The 16,826-nt window shown below is 54.2% G+C and overlaps 1 protein-coding gene across 3 annotated transcripts; it reads left to right on the top strand.

Annotated features, from left to right (window-relative positions):
* Positions 1-247: 247 nt before the first annotated feature.
* On the top strand, positions 248-16,078 carry LOC133345829 (casein kinase I-like). 3 transcript variants are annotated; one of them, XM_061556865.1, is made up of 11 exons: positions 248-443; positions 542-651; positions 6,576-6,686; positions 7,979-8,127; positions 8,447-8,675; positions 8,852-9,022; positions 9,183-9,331; positions 10,091-10,268; positions 10,672-10,811; positions 11,283-11,360; positions 15,802-16,077. In XM_061556865.1, exons 2-11 carry the CDS (start codon positions 576-578, stop codon positions 15,928-15,930), a joined length of 1,410 nt encoding a protein of 469 aa, XP_061412849.1. In that variant the 5' UTR covers positions 248-443; positions 542-575; the 3' UTR covers positions 15,931-16,077. The 3 variants fall into 3 exon arrangements, with proteins under 3 accessions (XP_061412849.1, XP_061412842.1, XP_061412835.1); XM_061556858.1 differs by lacking the exon at positions 11,283-11,360 and having other exon boundaries at positions 10,672-10,718; positions 15,802-16,078; XM_061556851.1 differs by lacking the exon at positions 11,283-11,360 and having other exon boundaries at positions 249-443; positions 15,802-16,075.
* The last annotated feature ends 748 nt before the right edge of the window (positions 16,079-16,826 follow it).

Here is a 16,826-nt window from a genome sequence, read left to right as displayed (position 1 = left end):
GGGTAATTTGTATGGAGTAAGGGTAAAAGGTAGGGTAAAGGTAGGCTAGTTTTTTTATCTTTTACTTGACCTTGCCTAGGCCTCGTCACTCCTGTCCACGCGGTGACGTCGCCACGCGCACCTCCAGCCTTGTGACGTCACACGCAGCTCCTCCCCCCCCACCCCGCAGTGATGTCACGCGCGCAGAGACAACCCCCACACACACACCCCATCGCACGCGCCGCGTGACGTCACGCGCAGTCCCAAGCGCCGCGTGACGTCACGCTCCCGACAACCATGGCCACCGGCGGCAGCAGCTAGGAGGAGAAGGCTCAGGGTGAACGTTTCAATCCGCCGCATCCGCCGCGTTCGCGCGCCTCAGCCGCCAACATTTCGAGCGGAACATATCCCGCACAAGTCCCCGCGCTCGCCGGCGCCAATATTTCTGCGATCCCGCGCAAGACGTGAGTAGGGTCGCGGTTGAAAGGCTCGACTTCGCGCGGGGCGTTCTGTTGCTCGGGTGGGTACGTTTGTTGACATTAAGCCACCATTGTCCCCGCAGCTCGGCGAGCGCCACGGCGACCCGGCCTCGCACCATGGAGTTGCGCATCGGCAATAAGTACCGGCTGGGCCGCAAAATCGGCAGCGGCTCCTTCGGCGACATCTACCTGGGTGAGTTTCCCCGAGTGCCCCGGCCTGCCTCGCCTCTGCCGGTGTATGAGGTCCCTTGGTCGGTAGCCCGGCTAGGAAAGTAGCTTGTGCGCGCAGGCTGATCGTGCGCTACTAGGCCGCGGCGCTACTCTCGGTATCGCGGTAAGCCGTAGCCCTTTGGGCGGCTTCGCTGCGATCCGCAGGGCGGGAGAGACCCCACGCGTTCGTGGGACCCCACAGCTCCAGGGGAGGGGAGAGAGGAGGGGAGGGAGATTGCCTTCTTGCTTCGAGGTAACTCGAGTCGGGATGGTCCGGACCTGGGCACCGCCCTGTGAACGTGGAATGCGGGTCATCTGGCGCGGATGACTCGACGCCCGAGCGGGCAAGGCCAGGCTTGGGCAGGACAAAAGGAGGGCAAGTTTGGGCAGGGCTCTAAGATAGCAATCGCAGGATAAGCCGCCGGGGCAAGGCTTTGTTGATCAGGGAAAGAAAGGCTGGTGGCATGTTAAGAGACAGCAGGAACGGGTATAGGGCAGGGCAGACGGGCCATGCCCCCCCCCTGGCAGCTGGCGGCTGGTCGCGCTGAGTGACAGCAGCAGGAGTCACACCGCCTGGCTCGGGCCCAACAGGCGAACGGGGAGACGGGGCCGACCACCCGCCCTCCCTCCCGTCCGTGTTACTTCGCAAAACCCGTGCCCTTCGCTTGCCGACGGCTCGGTCAGTCGTCCCCAGATGCCCCTTATTGGAGTTGGGAACCCCCAGGGACCCTAACAGCAACTCGATGAGTTTCAGCTTGGGTCGATACTCTTTTACCACTTGCACTTCGTGTGTCCATGGGCTACCTGGTTGGCAGCAGAGAGGGCAGTGCAGTAAAAATATTGCTTTTTTTTATTCTGTGATTTTCCTTCTTGATCGTGACTAGCGTGGTGCGATGTGGTCGTATGGAACCCATCGACCCGCTGGGTGGGGAGCAGTCCTCATTCAAGAGTGAATTGACAAATTTGCTCTCCTTAAACATGTTTACCCAGATAAGGTCTTGCTAAACTGACACTCAAGGATATCTTCATGTGTGGCATCTGAATCGTAAACACGTTCAAAACTAGAAATCCCATGACTCCCTTGAAAAACAGACTCGGACTCTTGGTGATAAGGGACTTTATAGATTGAGTCGGGGTAGATTGAGTCAGGGTGTAGTCTGTATGTAGGACCACCGTCGACTCTCCACAGCATTAGTAAATACAGATTTTTGGCTCGTAACCTTCCAATTGTGACTCATTGCCGCGTTTAGAACGTTTGGGAAGTACCCGGGAAATGGCAGTCCGACAATTAATTCTTAAATCTCTCTGTGCGGAGCTTTGAGTATTAACCCATAGTACGCATGGTCGGTGTGCTCCGGTTTCCTCCGACATTAATCAAAATTCTTTTTTCTCATGCCATTGGCCAAACATCCCAATGTATAAATACCCTCCTGAAAGTCCTTTGAGACTCAGTGATGGTATAGGGCTTTGTTATTGGGGCCTCATTGTGCGGTAGTTAGCACGCTGAGTTATGAACCCAGCCACAGCTAATACGAGTGGCAAGTGATATCTGAACTGGCCCTGTCACCCCTCTTACCAAGCCATCACTGAATAGTGTGGTGAAGTATAGTAACAAAAAAAAACCTTGACCATTGTTGGGTTAAGAATGGGTGGAATGTCTTAAATATATCTAAAAAATATATAATTAGCATCATCAGCTTTTCGTTCAATGCTTATTTTGGGGTGTAAATAAAGCATCGATGTATTGATTGGCAATGCGTAATCAAGTGCCTGTTGTAGAAATGCATCAGCCCCTCCCCCCGCGCAGAGCATGCGGTGATGTTACAGCACAGCAGTGATGGAGAGCCTTGTACAACAGGCATAGCGGCGTCACCCACTGGCAGCAGCAGCACACGGCACTGGACTGTATTCCAGTGTTCCGGTGACCACCAACCCTGCCGCCCCACCCGCCAGGCGTTCCTTGGAGAGAGGAAGTCTGCAGCCCCAGCCCCATCTCTTTGTTTCTGTCTCCTTGGCGTCGCCGTGTGTTCAGTTCAGCAATAACAACAACAAATGTCCCATAGCGAGTAAGATAATCGGGCCGAGCTGCGAGTGAGTGAGCGAGTGTGTGTGTGTGTGAAGCGACAGCCTCGGGGCGGTGGAGGAATGTGAGCCCTGACTTGTGAAGGACGGCGAGGGCTGCGATGTTTTTACAAGTACCCCCAACCCCCTCCCAACCTCATACCTCCTCCACCGAGTGCATCTGTCCCCAAAGATGTTTTTTTTTATGAACACAGTTGCTGAGCCAAGGTCCAGTACATCGAGCGGCAGTGATCAACAATGGCTCAAAGTTGCAATCGATAAGAGTTCACATTTTTTTGAATTGAGCAAGATTATAAAAGCTTGGAAATGAGACAATGGGACAGTATTCCAAAGTGGAGCTGTGCAAGGCAAGAAGCAGAAGGAAAATTGAGGTGTCATGCATGTTGTGTGGTGAGTGGGTGAGTCAGTGTTGTGGTAATAGCTAGTGTAGTGGTTTTAGCGCTCTGCGCTACGAACCTGGCGAACCGAGTTCCATTCTCGCTCAGGGCCAACACCGGTGACAATTATCTAAACCATTCTTTGGCCTGCCCTATGTCAACTCAGCCTCAAATGAGTACCTAGTGCGTTGTTTGAACATTGCCACTATGGAGACAAAGGCGGTTGGGCGTGTGTGCCGTACAGGCCTTCATAGGTGTTTGCTCATAGCACTTGTCCCAATAGTCTGTTAAGGCTGTATGGGGATTTATTTTTATTTTTGTGACCTGTAGTGTGGTGGTTGAAGGCTGGATGATGAGATGAAACTGTCTGTCTAGTAGCCCGAGTCCTCAATATGGGTGGATGAATCTGTGAGTGAAGTTCACGTGAACAGGAACCATGGTAGTAGCGGAATAATAGTTATAAGGAGGCAACTCGCCATTGTTAAGTGGGCGACTGGATTGAAGGGGGTGCTCGCTTTTGTACTGCTAAGTTAAAGTTTTGTTGTTTTGGAATGAACGGAAGGTTTTTGACAGAATAAAAAAGGGATAAAATCTCGTTGCGAAACCTTAGGTTTGTAAGGCCATTCTCTTGTACAGTCGTTCAAACCATTGGGTTTTTTATTGTAGCTTTACAGTTGAGCTGTAAGGCTCTAGCTTTTGCAGATCCCGCAAGTTAGTAAACACTTATCCGGTGTTTGAAATAACTCGTGACTTAAAGGTGATGTTGCATTGTATACCCGGAAAGCACACGTTCCCCACGTAAGTGTCAAAGTCCTCTTCATCAACTAGGTCAATCCACTGCTGGGTGAAGTCCTCTCCGACCCACTGCTGCCTGCACATCTCACAATCCTGCAATACAACAATCCATCCAGAACCTGCACGCAAACCGATCACGTTCCATCTCCTCAGGATGTCCTCTTGGACGTGTTCTATTCCTATTCTACACCATCGTCCTTGGTCACTTCTAGCCGTGGTGTCTCCTGCTTAAGCCCACTTTTCCTAATGGATTGGATGAGGTCAAAGTTGGAGGGGATATTACCCAAGAACCCCACTCTTATCTGGAGCGTTTGGAGTGAAACACTGTTACACGTACGGTGAGTGTTTTCAAACAATCCTTGGCCTTATGCCCCACTTCCCTAGGGACCTGAGTTAGATCCCAGCCGTCACTAGCAAGTGACATATCTTAGCGGATCCTAGTGCCCCCACCTTCGCCAATCTGCACTGACCAGCTTGGTGAAGTGTTGTCAAGCAATGCCGTAGATGGGCACGTTGTGGGGAGGCCTTCCTCTAGCAGTGGATTGATTAAAGGGTTTCATAGAGATAATCTGTAGGCAGAGCAGAATGGGAACACGAGGGTGGTGACTGGAGGGATCTCGTTAGCGCGGGGGGGGGGGGGGGGCAGGAGGGATTTCCACACACTCCACTCGTCTCTTATGACCTGCCCACTCAGGCTTGTGCTTATTGGTTGTGGTCATGTAGGTGGTGGCAGTTATTGAAGCGGTGGGGATTCTGGTGGTGATGGTGGTTGTGGTGGTAGTGATGATGGTTGTGGGTGTGATGGTGTTAGCAGTTGTGGTTTTTTTATACGCATAGTTCTTTCGGTAAAGTCACGTAGGTAAAAAATGAAAATAAAATTAATAAAAATAAAACAATAAAAATCACGACGTTTCGTAGTTTGTTGTTCACTTGATGCAGCAAATCTGGCTGACGGTCCCACCTGATGACGGAGACTTGTGTTGCCTCCGAAACGTGATTTTTATTGTTTTATTTTTATTAATTGTAATTTCATTTTTTACCTACGTGACTACTGAAAGAACTAAGAGTATGAATCCTTGCAGTCACCAAAGCTTCAAATCTAGAATTAAGTTGTGCTTTTGTTGTTATTTTCGGTGATCGAAACACTCAACTCCTTTTTTCCTGTGCAGCATGTGGTTGTGCGTTGTATGGCCATGGGCAGGTGCACGGTTCAAGCTCCCTCCATCCCACGCAATCCCTCTCCACCTCTTCACCTTCCAACATGGCACTCCACACGAGGGTTTTTAATTTTATACGCAGTTGCCAAGCATGCGCTGAAGCACCCATAACGTAAAGTGGTAGGCAACAAAAAGGTGCGAGCAAAGTTGTAATAGATAAGTGTAACACCTCTCTTTTGCATTGAGTGAGGTTATAAGAGCTTGTGTAAAGAAATGATGGGGAAGGAAATGCAAAGTAGAGCAGTGGAAAGGAAGAAGCAGAAAGAGAAGTGAGGTGACATGTATTGCAATGGTTGGAACGGCGGTTCCTCTTGCCTTTCTTCCTTGGCAGTGTTTTTTCAGTGACAATCACCGGTTGCGTTTTAATGTGACGCGCTGTTGTGGTTACCACGGGTCGTTAGGCAGCGTCTGGATTACAGAGGTTTTTGCTCATCGCTTGCCCCTCACCCTGGGCCTGGCTACTTAAATCACAGGGGGGCCATTCGTCACGTGAATGGAAATGGCCGAGTCGGGCAGGCGGCTTTGTGAGGCTCATTTTAACAGCGGTCGTGGGAATTGAGCAGCAGAATTACGTAATACTGGGTCGATGGTCCTGGCACGGATTCATTCCCAGTCTCGTCACAAACGCTGACCGCCTCTCCATTTCATATAACGTGGGGTTTGCCGCCAGCATTTTTTTGTATTTCATTTTTGGGTTGGGCCACTTAATGTTCTGGCCAAATAAGACTCTCCTCCACCTGACATAAACTAATTTAAGAAATTAGATGGATCTGATTTATAAATTTGGTTTGCGGGAATTATTCTTGAACTTACCGGTGATTTGAAACAAAAATATTAAGCTTTTGTACACGGGACAGTTTCAAAGTGTTGGGTTTTGGAGGGTCTCACAATAAACATTTGGCCAGATCATGATTTTTCAGTTCACATTTTTAGTTTAAAAAGTGCCATCGACTTTTAATGAATGTTATCAGTGATATTGATCAGATGGGTAAAAATGCACACATCCTTCCAAAATGCACTTATCGCCACTTGTACATATTTTGTGGACTGTCCAATAAATCCATTTACATAACAGTGGTTGGGTTTGGATTTAAAATTAGGAACATTAAATCCATTCCATCCAATCACAGACGCTTAAATATACAATCAGGACGCTACCAAAGAGCGTCAATCACAGCGCACGCCTGCTCCAGTGCAAAAATTGCGGTGTGAGAAATACTAACATTTTCTCAAATTACTTGAACAAAAATAGTACAAACGTGATTTAAATAAGTTGGGGGGGTGTCTTAATAGAATCGCGGGTTGGGTAAAAGTAGTTTGTGCTGCACTCACGAGACCCCCTCTGTGCATGCCTGTACGTGCTCGCATGTGTGCGTGTGCACGCTCGTAAGTGTGTTCTCATGTCCGTGTGTGTGTGCATGCACGTGTGTGTGTAGGCACCAACATCGCGACGGGTGAGGAGGTGGCCATCAAGCTAGAGTGCGTGAAGACCAAGCACCCTCAATTGCACATTGAGAGCAAGATCTACAAGCTGCTGCAGGGCGGGGGTGAGGCTGCCTCACTCATTTGCTTACTCCTCCCTCACTCTCTGGCTGTGTGCGCGTACCAGAGGTCGCAACCGGGTACCCGATACCCGTACCCTACCCGATACCCGGCTACCCGTACCCGGCCGGGTACGGGTACCCGTTTGCGACCCTGGTGCGGCCGGGTACGGGTAGGCCGTGAGTCACTGGTGAGTAACCGTTTGTCACTCATTTCCCAACGTCTTGTCTCTTCTCACAATTCAAGTTCCTAGAATCAACCCACCCGCGCCTGCAACATGGCTTCATCCCAGAGGGCGCAATCAGGTACCCGATACCCGTACCCTACCCGTACCCGGCCGGGTACGGGTAGGGTACGGGTACGGGTAGCGTACGGGTACCCATACCTGGCCGGGTACGGGTACCCGTTTGCGACCCTGGTGCGGCCGGGTATGGGTAAGGAATCAAAACCCGTTTGCGACCTCTGGCGCGTACACATGTTATACCCGTCAACCCATACGGTTTACCAATATTCTTGTACAGGTCCATATCGCATACAGCTGTTTTAATATGGGCATTTTTTTTGTTTGTCTTTGTGTTTTTCCCTTGTGATGGGACATTGTAGGATGAATGTTGAGATTTATAAGGGCACTGGGTGACCAATTTAGGTCTGAATTGGTCTGTAATAAGGTTGGCAATGATAAGGGGTTGACAGGTATGACATGTACACGACCTGTTACGGTTGTGTGATTTAGGGGTCCATTTTCTCGTATTAGATTTTTAGGCCTAAATTTTAATTCCATTTCGTATTTTTTTGCATTTAAACTTGGAAAATGTAATTAACAATGTGTGCTACATTCTTGTCATTGAACGTAAAATAAGTCAAATGGTTAACATAATGTTACATCAGTTTCACAGTAATTTGTAAGCAAATGTGGTATTGCTTAAAAATTATTGCATCATTTCGGCACATGGTGCAACTTGGTAAGAGAAGCACGGAAGTGATGCGTTTGAAATTAAATAACTTCCTGTGCTGTCATTTTCCAATCAGAGCTCGATTTTCTTATTTTTGGATCGATCCCACCAGCTAGGCAGGGGCGGGTCCACGGAGGATGCCCACGGCTCACCGTGGCGAGTGCCATATTGACGTTGATCTGAGGTTGGATTCGGAGCGAGTGGAGGGGTCGATGTATTGGAGTGACGAGGCCTCGATCACGTCTGTGTGCGAGGAGGAGTCTGACGGTGGCATTTGAATAAGCTGTGTGCTGTATCCAGTAACGCCACCTCATACTCTTGCTTGTCCCCTCCTCCCCGTGCAGTCGGCATCCCCGTGATCAAGTGGTGTGGTGCGGAGGGCGACTACAATGTGATGGTGATGGAGCTGCTAGGCCCCAGCATGGAGGACCTCTTCAACTTCTGCTCCCGCAAGTTCAGCCTGAAGACCGTGCTGCTGCTCGCGGACCAGATGGTGAGGGCCCGCGCCGACACTTCACGTGTAACGGATTCACGTGACGGCTACTGTCGGTAGGAATCATGACTCGATTAGCGAATCAAATAGTTGCCCCGCATGAGGAGAATTCATTGAGCGATGGGGGCAGTGGGGCAAGGCGGAAAACTCTTACTGACCAGGCCCAAGCTTGCCCTTTGCCTGGCGTTCGCCGCCGTGAATTTAAAATGCTGGGAATAATTTGGCGAGGCCATCGTTGCTCGATGGGTGACGAGGTTTGTTGGAGCACGACGCGATGGTTCGCTGACGGCACTGGCCTCTCGATTCCCGTCGCGTGCAGATCAGCCGCATCGAGTACCTGCACTCGAAGAACTTCATCCACCGTGACATCAAGCCCGACAACTTCCTTATGGGCCTGGGCAAAAAGGGCAACCTCGTCTACATCATCGACCTGGGCCTGGCGAAGAAGTACCGCGACTCGCGCACCCACCAGCACATCCCCTACCGCGAGAACAAAAACCTGACGGGCACGGCGCGATACGCCTCCATCAACACCCACCTGGGCATCGGTGCGGCACTGCACATCCATCGGCGCCACGTTCGGTTCTGTTTTCTTGTTGCGCACGAAGGCAGCGGCAATGTGTTTGGGTCCCCTGTGTCTGTCAGTGCCAGACCCTTTGTGTTCATTTTGCTTGTCCCCATGCTCAAGTGTCTGTGTGCGCATGCCTGCGCTTTTGCTCCACAGAGCAGAGCCGGCGGGACGATCTGGAGTCCCTGGGCTACGTGCTCATGTACTTCAACCTGGGCTCGCTGCCCTGGCAGGGCCTCAAGGCGGCCACAAAGCGCCAGAAATACGAGCGCATCAGCGAGAAAAAGATGTCGACGCCGATCGAGATGCTCTGCAAGACTTACCCCTGTGAGCGGCCCGCACGCCCCGCACGCCCCGCCTCGCGCGCGCATCTTGCCCACGGCGGCCGCGATTGACGCGCTCCCCCCGCATGGCAATCATCGCCCACCGCTGTCCCTTGTGGGCACCCTGTGACCCTGTGCTGCTCTGTCACCCCCACCGCTCGTAGCCGAGTTTGCGACGTACCTCAACTTCTGCCGCTCACTGCGATTCGACGACAAGCCTGACTACTCGTACCTGCGACAGCTCTTCCGCAACCTGTTCCACCGGCAGGGCTTCTCCTACGACTACGTGTTCGACTGGAACACGCTCAAGTTTGTAAGGACGCCGCACCCCTGAGTGCCCACACCCCCAGGCCAGGTTATATCGCAATGCGCTAACTACTGCGCCACCTCTCTCTCTATGACGCGTCTCCGTGGACTAAGGTGACTTTCGGCGTTAGTATGCTGTATATTCTCCCTCCCCTTGTTCTGCAGAGCTTGATGATCAATTGTGAGTAAGTTTGGAGTTTTTATGTTTAAGGTACACGGATAATTTTTGTTGTACGTTTAGTTACGTTCATTTCCACTTATTTATGGATTGTCTGTGTTTGTACACTAAACTATTTGTTATTTGACCAGGTAAGGCCCACTGAGCTATATAGCCCTTTCTCAGAAGCAACCTGGCACAAATGATAGCTTAACAAAGTGGTGTATCACTCTTAAACGCACGTTGATTGTAAATGTGGAGGGAAAAACTGGAGGACCTGGAGAAAAAGCCACTCGACCACAGGGAGAGCATGCAAACTCCAAATATACAGGCGTCGTGGAGTGGTTTGTGCCCTGCACTACGAACTACCCGAGTTAGATTCCTGCTCAAGGTCAATAACTGGCAAATATTTTAATTGGTCCTTGGTTTCTTCCCTAGGTCATCTCGGCCTTAAATGAGGACCCTGTGTGGTGTGTAAGCAACAGCACCGGGCATGGTGTTGGCCACCCACCCCCTTGACCTGTCGGCCGTCAAAGGCGCTCATCAACAGCACTTGCCCTGACAATATGTGTTAATGCTTTCCGGATGATCTTTGTCATTGTGCTTCAGGGAGGCAGTCGTGCCGGGCAGGAGGAGGCCGGGCGAGAGCGGCGTGAGCGGGAGGAGCGACTCAATGGCACGCACGCCCACGTGCCGACACGCGCGTTGCCCGGCTCGGCCGCTGGCAGAATCCGGCAGGATCACGCCGCCATGCCAGCTCCCCTCTCTCCCACACACCAGCCTCCCGGCAAGCCTCGCACACTCGGCTCACTCGCCCACACTCCTACAGACTCCTCAAACACTCCCATGTCTCCCACACACCAGCCGCCCGGCATTTTCTCCCACTCTCACACACACTACTTGCTCGCCAACACTCCTACAGACTCCTCAAACACTCCCATGTCTGCCACACACTCACACACTCTATTCACAAATACTCCTGCTAGCTATCGCTCTTCTCTGACTTGAACAGCACTCGCTAACACTCGTATGACACTACTCTCTAACGTTTACATTTCCAGAGCACAGCTTTCAATAATTCTTGTCTCTCACTGCGTCCTCCACAGGTGCTTGTATGCGCTCACCTGTGCACGTGTGTATGTGTGTACATGTGTCCTAATGCGCGTGTGCGCGCGCGCGTGTGTGTGTAGGGGTGGTGGGTACCCGTCCATCCGTGCGCCCCGAGCAGGACCGCAAGGTGAGCATGCGTCTGCACCGCGCCGCGCCCGTCAACCGCTCCTCCTCCGACCTGACGGGCGGGCAGGAGCCCCTCCCCCGCGTCGCCTCCAAGGCAAGGCCTCCCCCCATACACAAATCCACATGACCCTGAGCTGTATCCATGGTCCTCTTAACCCTACTCCTCTTACATAGTTCCACCTCGACACCCCCCCCCACCCCTGTGAATGTGGAGAGAGAGAAACTGTCTGGCTCTGGTGGCCACATCTCCTCCTCACTCCTACCCCTCCTCCTCGTCCCTGCTCCTCGCCCCTACCCCTCCTCGCTCCCCCCTCCTCCTCGCTTCTCGCTCCACCGTCCTCTATGAAGGAGTGCGTTGCTGAAAATGGAGACTTGTGATTCTGCACCGGCGGAGATGGAGATTGTCGATGGGTATCGTGGCGTGCGGGGAGATTGATGGTGGTGAGCGAGTGAAGAAACGCCGTGGTGCGCGTGCGTGCTCATGTGTGCGTTGTGCGTGCGTGCGCGTAAGGGAATTGACGGTGCTGTCTCTCCCTGTCACTGCGCTGGCCTCTCGTCGGGATAGTACTGTAGCTCACTGCCGCCTGCCACTGAGCGACTGCGCCACTATGCCAAACGGACACGCGTTGGCGCGTTCATGACGGTAACTCACCCCGGCCAGCGGCCTCCGCCCTCGCCGAACAAACCCCTCTCCAGAACAACGCCCCTCGCCCCAAATAACACCGGCCGGGCCCTTCCCCTCAAGTGGTGGCAGTTTTGTTAACGAAATGGATAAAGTCTGAGGGTTAAAAGTGGTGGCCCGCTCAAATGAGTGTTGAGGCAGTGGTCATCTTCTTTGAGCCAGTGGTGGAAATTCACTTGACCTTTGGCAGGGGCGAGTCTCTCTCCCTAGGATGACCGCTGTTGATCTCCCCACAAAGTGGTATTAATTTTATTGACCCCGGAAGGATGGGCCGAGTCGAGCCCCAACCAGGATTTGAACCAGTGACCTTCCGATTGCCGAGCCACTGTCGTTCTCCCGGCGAGCCACCCGGCCGGATTTATGAAATAGGTGACAAAAACGTTCGTGGACGGAGCGCGTTTGATCTCGGTCACCGGGTGTTGGGGCGAGGCGTCGCTGCTCCTGAAACGCGCTATCGCTTTCCAGAAACACGTCACCTCCCACGTCGGTAAGAACGACCCGGTGACCACGAGGAGCTCTCGTTAGGCAATCGGCCACCAAGGTGGGCAGCGATTGGAGTGGGCCAGCTACTCACTTCCCCCCACTCCCCCACGGGCTTTGTTGTGGTTGAGGTTGTAGTGGTTGTAACGTTTGCTCTGCATTCAGCTGCTGCTCTTCCAAGCAAACGCTCCCTGCCTCCCTTCCCCCACCACTCCCCCCCCCCCCCAGCTGCTGCCGCTCGCTCTCTCCGTCTGGTCCCTTTCACCCAACATTTTATCTGAAATAAAATAAATAAGCAGACAACATGAGGCCTCCTCCTTCACATCCGTCCCTCCACTCAAAAATGTTAATTCTTTGTTACGCATCACATCAGCATTCTATATCAGCATTCTATAAGTGCATCTCTGGACTGGTAGCAACATTCATATCAACATTCAGTGTCTGAGTCGGGCTTGCTTTTGAAACTCCGATGGCGAACTGCCAGATGTTTATCGCCAGCGATCCTCTCATGTGTCCTATTTCAACGCAAAACTATAATAGACAACACAGAATAATCATTAACATAATTGCAGACATTGTAATTTACGATAAATAAGAATTGTCGGGGGGGGGGGGGGGGGCGGTGGGGCGTGGTGCCAAAATGGGGAGCAGCCGAGAGCGATTGTTGTCTCGGCCACTCACGCTGGCTCCGCCAGCTACCTCCCCGCCCCACTCCCGTACCCCCTCCGGAGGCATCTGACGGGGGTGTGTGCAGGAGGAGGTGGAGGATTGTGAGGGGTGGGGGTGTGGGGAGGTACAGACCCCGGTTGGCTCTGGGTGGGACGAGGGGGGGGCTGCGACCCGGCTCCACCTTGGATTTCTGGACACGCGCGCTCGCAGTTTTGATAACGCGCATAAACCCTCGCATTTCATGGTGCTTAGACGCGTGCTGCGTTTTTCATTTTCTCTATTGACCAACGTCAGGAGCGGCCGCGGCTATATCCATACAGCAAATTTATTTTTCAAATTATTTTTTTTATATATCTTCGCCCCAGGAGGCAGATTTATTTTTTGGCTTCATAATCTGGCGGTGTGCGGCGTGCGGCGTGCGGCGTGCGGTGCGTGCATGAGCGAGCGGCAGTGCAGTGCGAGGCTGGGGCCCGGCATGCAGGACTGCATGCGAGCACCAGGTGGCAGTGCAGGCTGAGCATGTCGCAGGCTGTCAGGCGGCGTGGCTTGCTGGGTACATTATACGGATGTTAAAATAATCAAAACCGATAACCATCTTCAGAATACGTTCACAGTTCTGACAAACCGGTTCCAGTGGGTTGATGGCAACGGTTGCCGCCGATTGGCAGGGCGGCATGAGTCACCGCTTGGCGCATTGGCCCTCGCTTTTTCAGTCACACGAGGTGCGGGTGCAACCCTGCGGTTGCTCGCTTGCTCGCACCACTGATGGCAGAAGGACTTCCATGAGAGGGAGCCGTGTAGGGTTTTTGCTGTCCTCTTCCACGCTGACCGGATGTCTTGGAAGAGGTGGGCGCACCCACCACGTGCGGCCTGCCCAGCGACAGGTTCGCTTGAAAAGGGAAAATTGTTGGGTTCGTCGCTGAACGTTTTTGTACGCCTGCGGTCGACTGGTCGTAACCTCTTTTTACCGTTTTAACGCGGTTACTGGTTACGCACAAAAGTCCCCGATGTGGACGGTGCGCGTAAACGTCGCGACTCCCTTGGCACGTGGCAATTCATCGATTACACGAGTCTCTGATCCCCCATGGTACGCGCATCGGACCGCGCATGCACGTGGGTAGCGAGCAGTGGTAGGTGTCGTGGTTGGGGCACACTTTGTTATGAACCCAGACTTTGTATCCCGCTCAAGGCCAAAAAATGTGACGAATATCTGAACCGGTCCTGGGCCTCCTCTAGGTTGACTCGGTCTTAAATGAGTGCCTGGTTCACAATGTAAGCATCGGCACTGGGGAGACAAATGCGGCCGGGCGTGGTTCTAGCCACGCTACGCCCTCGTTCACCGTACCGGCCTTCGTAGGTGCTCGCAAACAGAACGTCCCACACCAGCTTGTGGGGGCTACGTGGGGAATCTGTGTCACGGTTGAACTTTCCGATTCGGATGTAGCCCCCATTGCATTTGGTCCACGGAAACAGAGGAGCCACTCTGGATTCCACTCGCGGCACCAGGGCCAGAATAAATTGGCGCCTGGCCCTGACACGTCAAGGTGGAGCCGTGGAGGAGGTGAACCCATACATCCGTCACGTCCGCGCAGCGCTCTGCTGTAATGACGGAACTGTGCTGTCTCAGCCAAACCCGTCCCTCCTAAACCAAGAGGCCCTATCATGGTACAGGCCCATTACGTGTCTGCTCATATCTTATTCTATCGCATTCTTCCATCTCGGCATTGGTCTCTGCCTATACTTCATCTGCGCAGCACCCCTGGAATCTCCACTGTCATTCTAATCTGTGCACGTGTGCGGGTCTGTGGGTCTCAAATCTACATATTCTTTCTCATTTCCTCGTCTTTGTCTCTTCTTAACACATGCCCGAAGCCCCCTAAAGTCAAAGCAATTTCCTGCTCCAATGGGTCATTGAGGTGGTGCCCGACTCCTCTTTACGGCCCTGAGCTTGTGGCGGAAATACCACATTGCTTTGGTGGGGGCGAGTCTATCCACAGCTACCGTTGTTGACTTGCCCACAAAGTTGTTATCCATTGACCCCATGGGGACGATGGGCCGAGTCAAACCCCACAACCAGGGTTTGAACTCGCAACCTTTCCGATTATGAGCCGCTCGCCGTACTGCCGAGCCACCCGCCGCCCCAAACGTCACAGCAGTGACGGCGTCGGTGCCGCGGTGAGGAGGAGGCGGCGCTGCAGCGGACCGGCGCGTGTTCTCAACCGTGACGCCGGGCCCAACTCGGCCTCCGCTTGGCTGCGCGTTGACCATTACCTTGCCCATTACCGCCACACGCCCCCCCAGGGCCCCGAGCTCACGCTGATGGACGGCAGCGGCGGCGTTCTCTCGGCAGTGGTATCCATCACGCCCGCCGCCATCCCGTCAGCGTGTAACGACCCCCCCCCCCCATCACAAACTCTCTTCCCCAGCCCCCCACTATGCAAGTCTACAAACTGTCACGGTATGGGGGCCACAATTGAATTCGGTAATGGTTTATTTTGTTTTTAAGTTTGTCTCACCAGTCTTGTTTTTCCCGGTTCACTCTCTCGAGGTTTTCCTCTCTGCTCGCCACCCCCACCCCGCGTGACATCGTGTTCTGCGTGGCTCATTAATAATCGTTTCTCACACACGCACGCAATTCCTCGGCACTAAACGTGGCCCACGAATCTCTCCCGATCGACGAATCGTCGCCATTGCGCGGCTTTTCTCTTAAACGCCGCCGCTGAGCGTAGGCCCCGGGGCCAGAAGCGCTCGGCGGCCAGGCCAGCGACAAACCCCGGCTCTGCGTAGCTTTAGCCAGTGCCACCCAGGAGGTGCACCCCCACATCCCCCTCCCCCTTCTGGTGCGGTTGGGTGCTCGGCAGGTTGCCCCGCCCTCCCCCCACTCCGCCCCCCACCGCTTGCAGCTTGGTCGCGAGCCCTTTGGACCCACCGTGCTTCGCTGCTTGTGGGCACTATGGCCGCCCTCCCCCTTTCCCCTCCCTGGTCCCTCCCCCGCCCCCCTCCTTTCCCACCAGGAGGGCGGGGGGGAGGGGCTGGTGGTCACAGGGGGAGGAAGGGGTCTTCATGCACCGCCGGGAGCCGCCGAAGAGTGGCGGAGCATGTGCGCCATCGAGTGCCTCTGGCTGGTGCTTGTGCATGCCGTGTTCTCGTACAGGTCCTGTGCCCCCCCCCCCCCCCCCATCGGGGGGGCTGTGCGATTGAGTGTGTGTTAATGTGCGTGCACGCCTGTGTGTGTGTGCGCGCACTTCTACAGCTGCCTGCCGCCATCTCGTCCAGCAGCGGACTGAACTCGGCAGCCCTGCGCCGGAGCAGCGCGTCGGGCCGGGCAGAAGATGGAGACGCCATGTCGCGCTCCAACTCCTCCCGCGTGCTCAAGAAGTGACGGCCCCCGCTCCCCCCGTGCCCCCTCCCCCTCCGTGCCAGCCCCCCACAAGACTCTCCTCCCCCCATCGCGCCCGGGACGAGCAGCCCTTTGGACCGCGCGCCACCCGCGGTGCCGCGGCTGCTACCCTCTGCGCCGCCCACGTGCGCGAAGAGCGCTCCCCCACGACCCCACGCTCGCGGCGGAACCCGGCTTCCCCCCCCCGCGGCTCTTGGCACCCCCCTCCCCTGCGTGCCCTCCCCCTCCCACGCGTGAACTCTGCTCACCCGGTGCCCGTAGAGAGTGAGATGGAATTTAAAACACGGCGCTGTCAACTGAACAAAACGTCCCCCTGCCGACACCGCCCGGCACAGTCTGCACCGTGGCGTGTGGAGGAGGGGGTGCGGTGTGGGGCGGAGTGATGGGGGGGGGGTCGTGCTCGGTCTCCGACTACCGCGCGCGATTTGCCGGCAACACCCCCCAGCCCTCCGCGTCGAGGTGTGCGGGGAGTTGTTGGGACGCGCGCGTTTCGTAGACGGCTCGCGCGCGCGAGAGACGGTGTCAACCGGCGCTCATGCAGGGTGCCGAGCTGTGGCCTTGCGCTCCGCCGCCGCCGCTGCTGCTGCTGTGGACGGGCGGAGTGTGTTGCGGCCGTTGAGTCTGATGCCTCGTCTTAGCTGAACCCCGTCAGACTGCCGAGCTGTGTTAAAGACTGTTCTTAGCTGAGCCGGGTTAGACCCGGCTCGGCTAAGCAATGTTGCACCCGTCTTAGCTGAGCCGCGTTAAACCTGTCTTATTGAGAGCTGTGTTTAAACGATTTTAATTGAGCTGTGTTTGGCTTTGGCTGATCTTTATTAGACAGGACTTGGTTTAAGCTGTGTTAATCCGGTCTCGGCTGCACCGATAGACTGGGATTT

This window comes from Lethenteron reissneri, chromosome 3 (genome assembly GCF_015708825.2).
Source record: "Lethenteron reissneri isolate LAM-NWPU_2019-01 chromosome 3, ASM1570882v1, whole genome shotgun sequence".
NCBI lineage: Eukaryota > Metazoa > Chordata > Hyperoartia > Petromyzontiformes > Petromyzontidae > Lethenteron > Lethenteron reissneri.
Note: the sequence above shows the minus strand (reverse complement) of the source record. Positions and strands in the feature narration are given on the sequence as shown.

Coding starts and splice junctions, on each gene's coding strand:
- LOC133345829 (XM_061556865.1), top strand. CDS start 576: ATGGAGTTGCGCATCGGCAATAAGTACCGGCTGGGCCGCAAAATCGGC. Junction 652..6,575: donor CTTCGGCGACATCTACCTGG/GTGAGTTTCCCC, acceptor GTGTGTGTGTAG/GCACCAACATCGCGACGGGT. Junction 10,812..11,282: donor TCCCCCGCGTCGCCTCCAAG/GCAAGGCCTCCC, acceptor TCGTCGGGATAG/TACTGTAGCTCACTGCCGCC.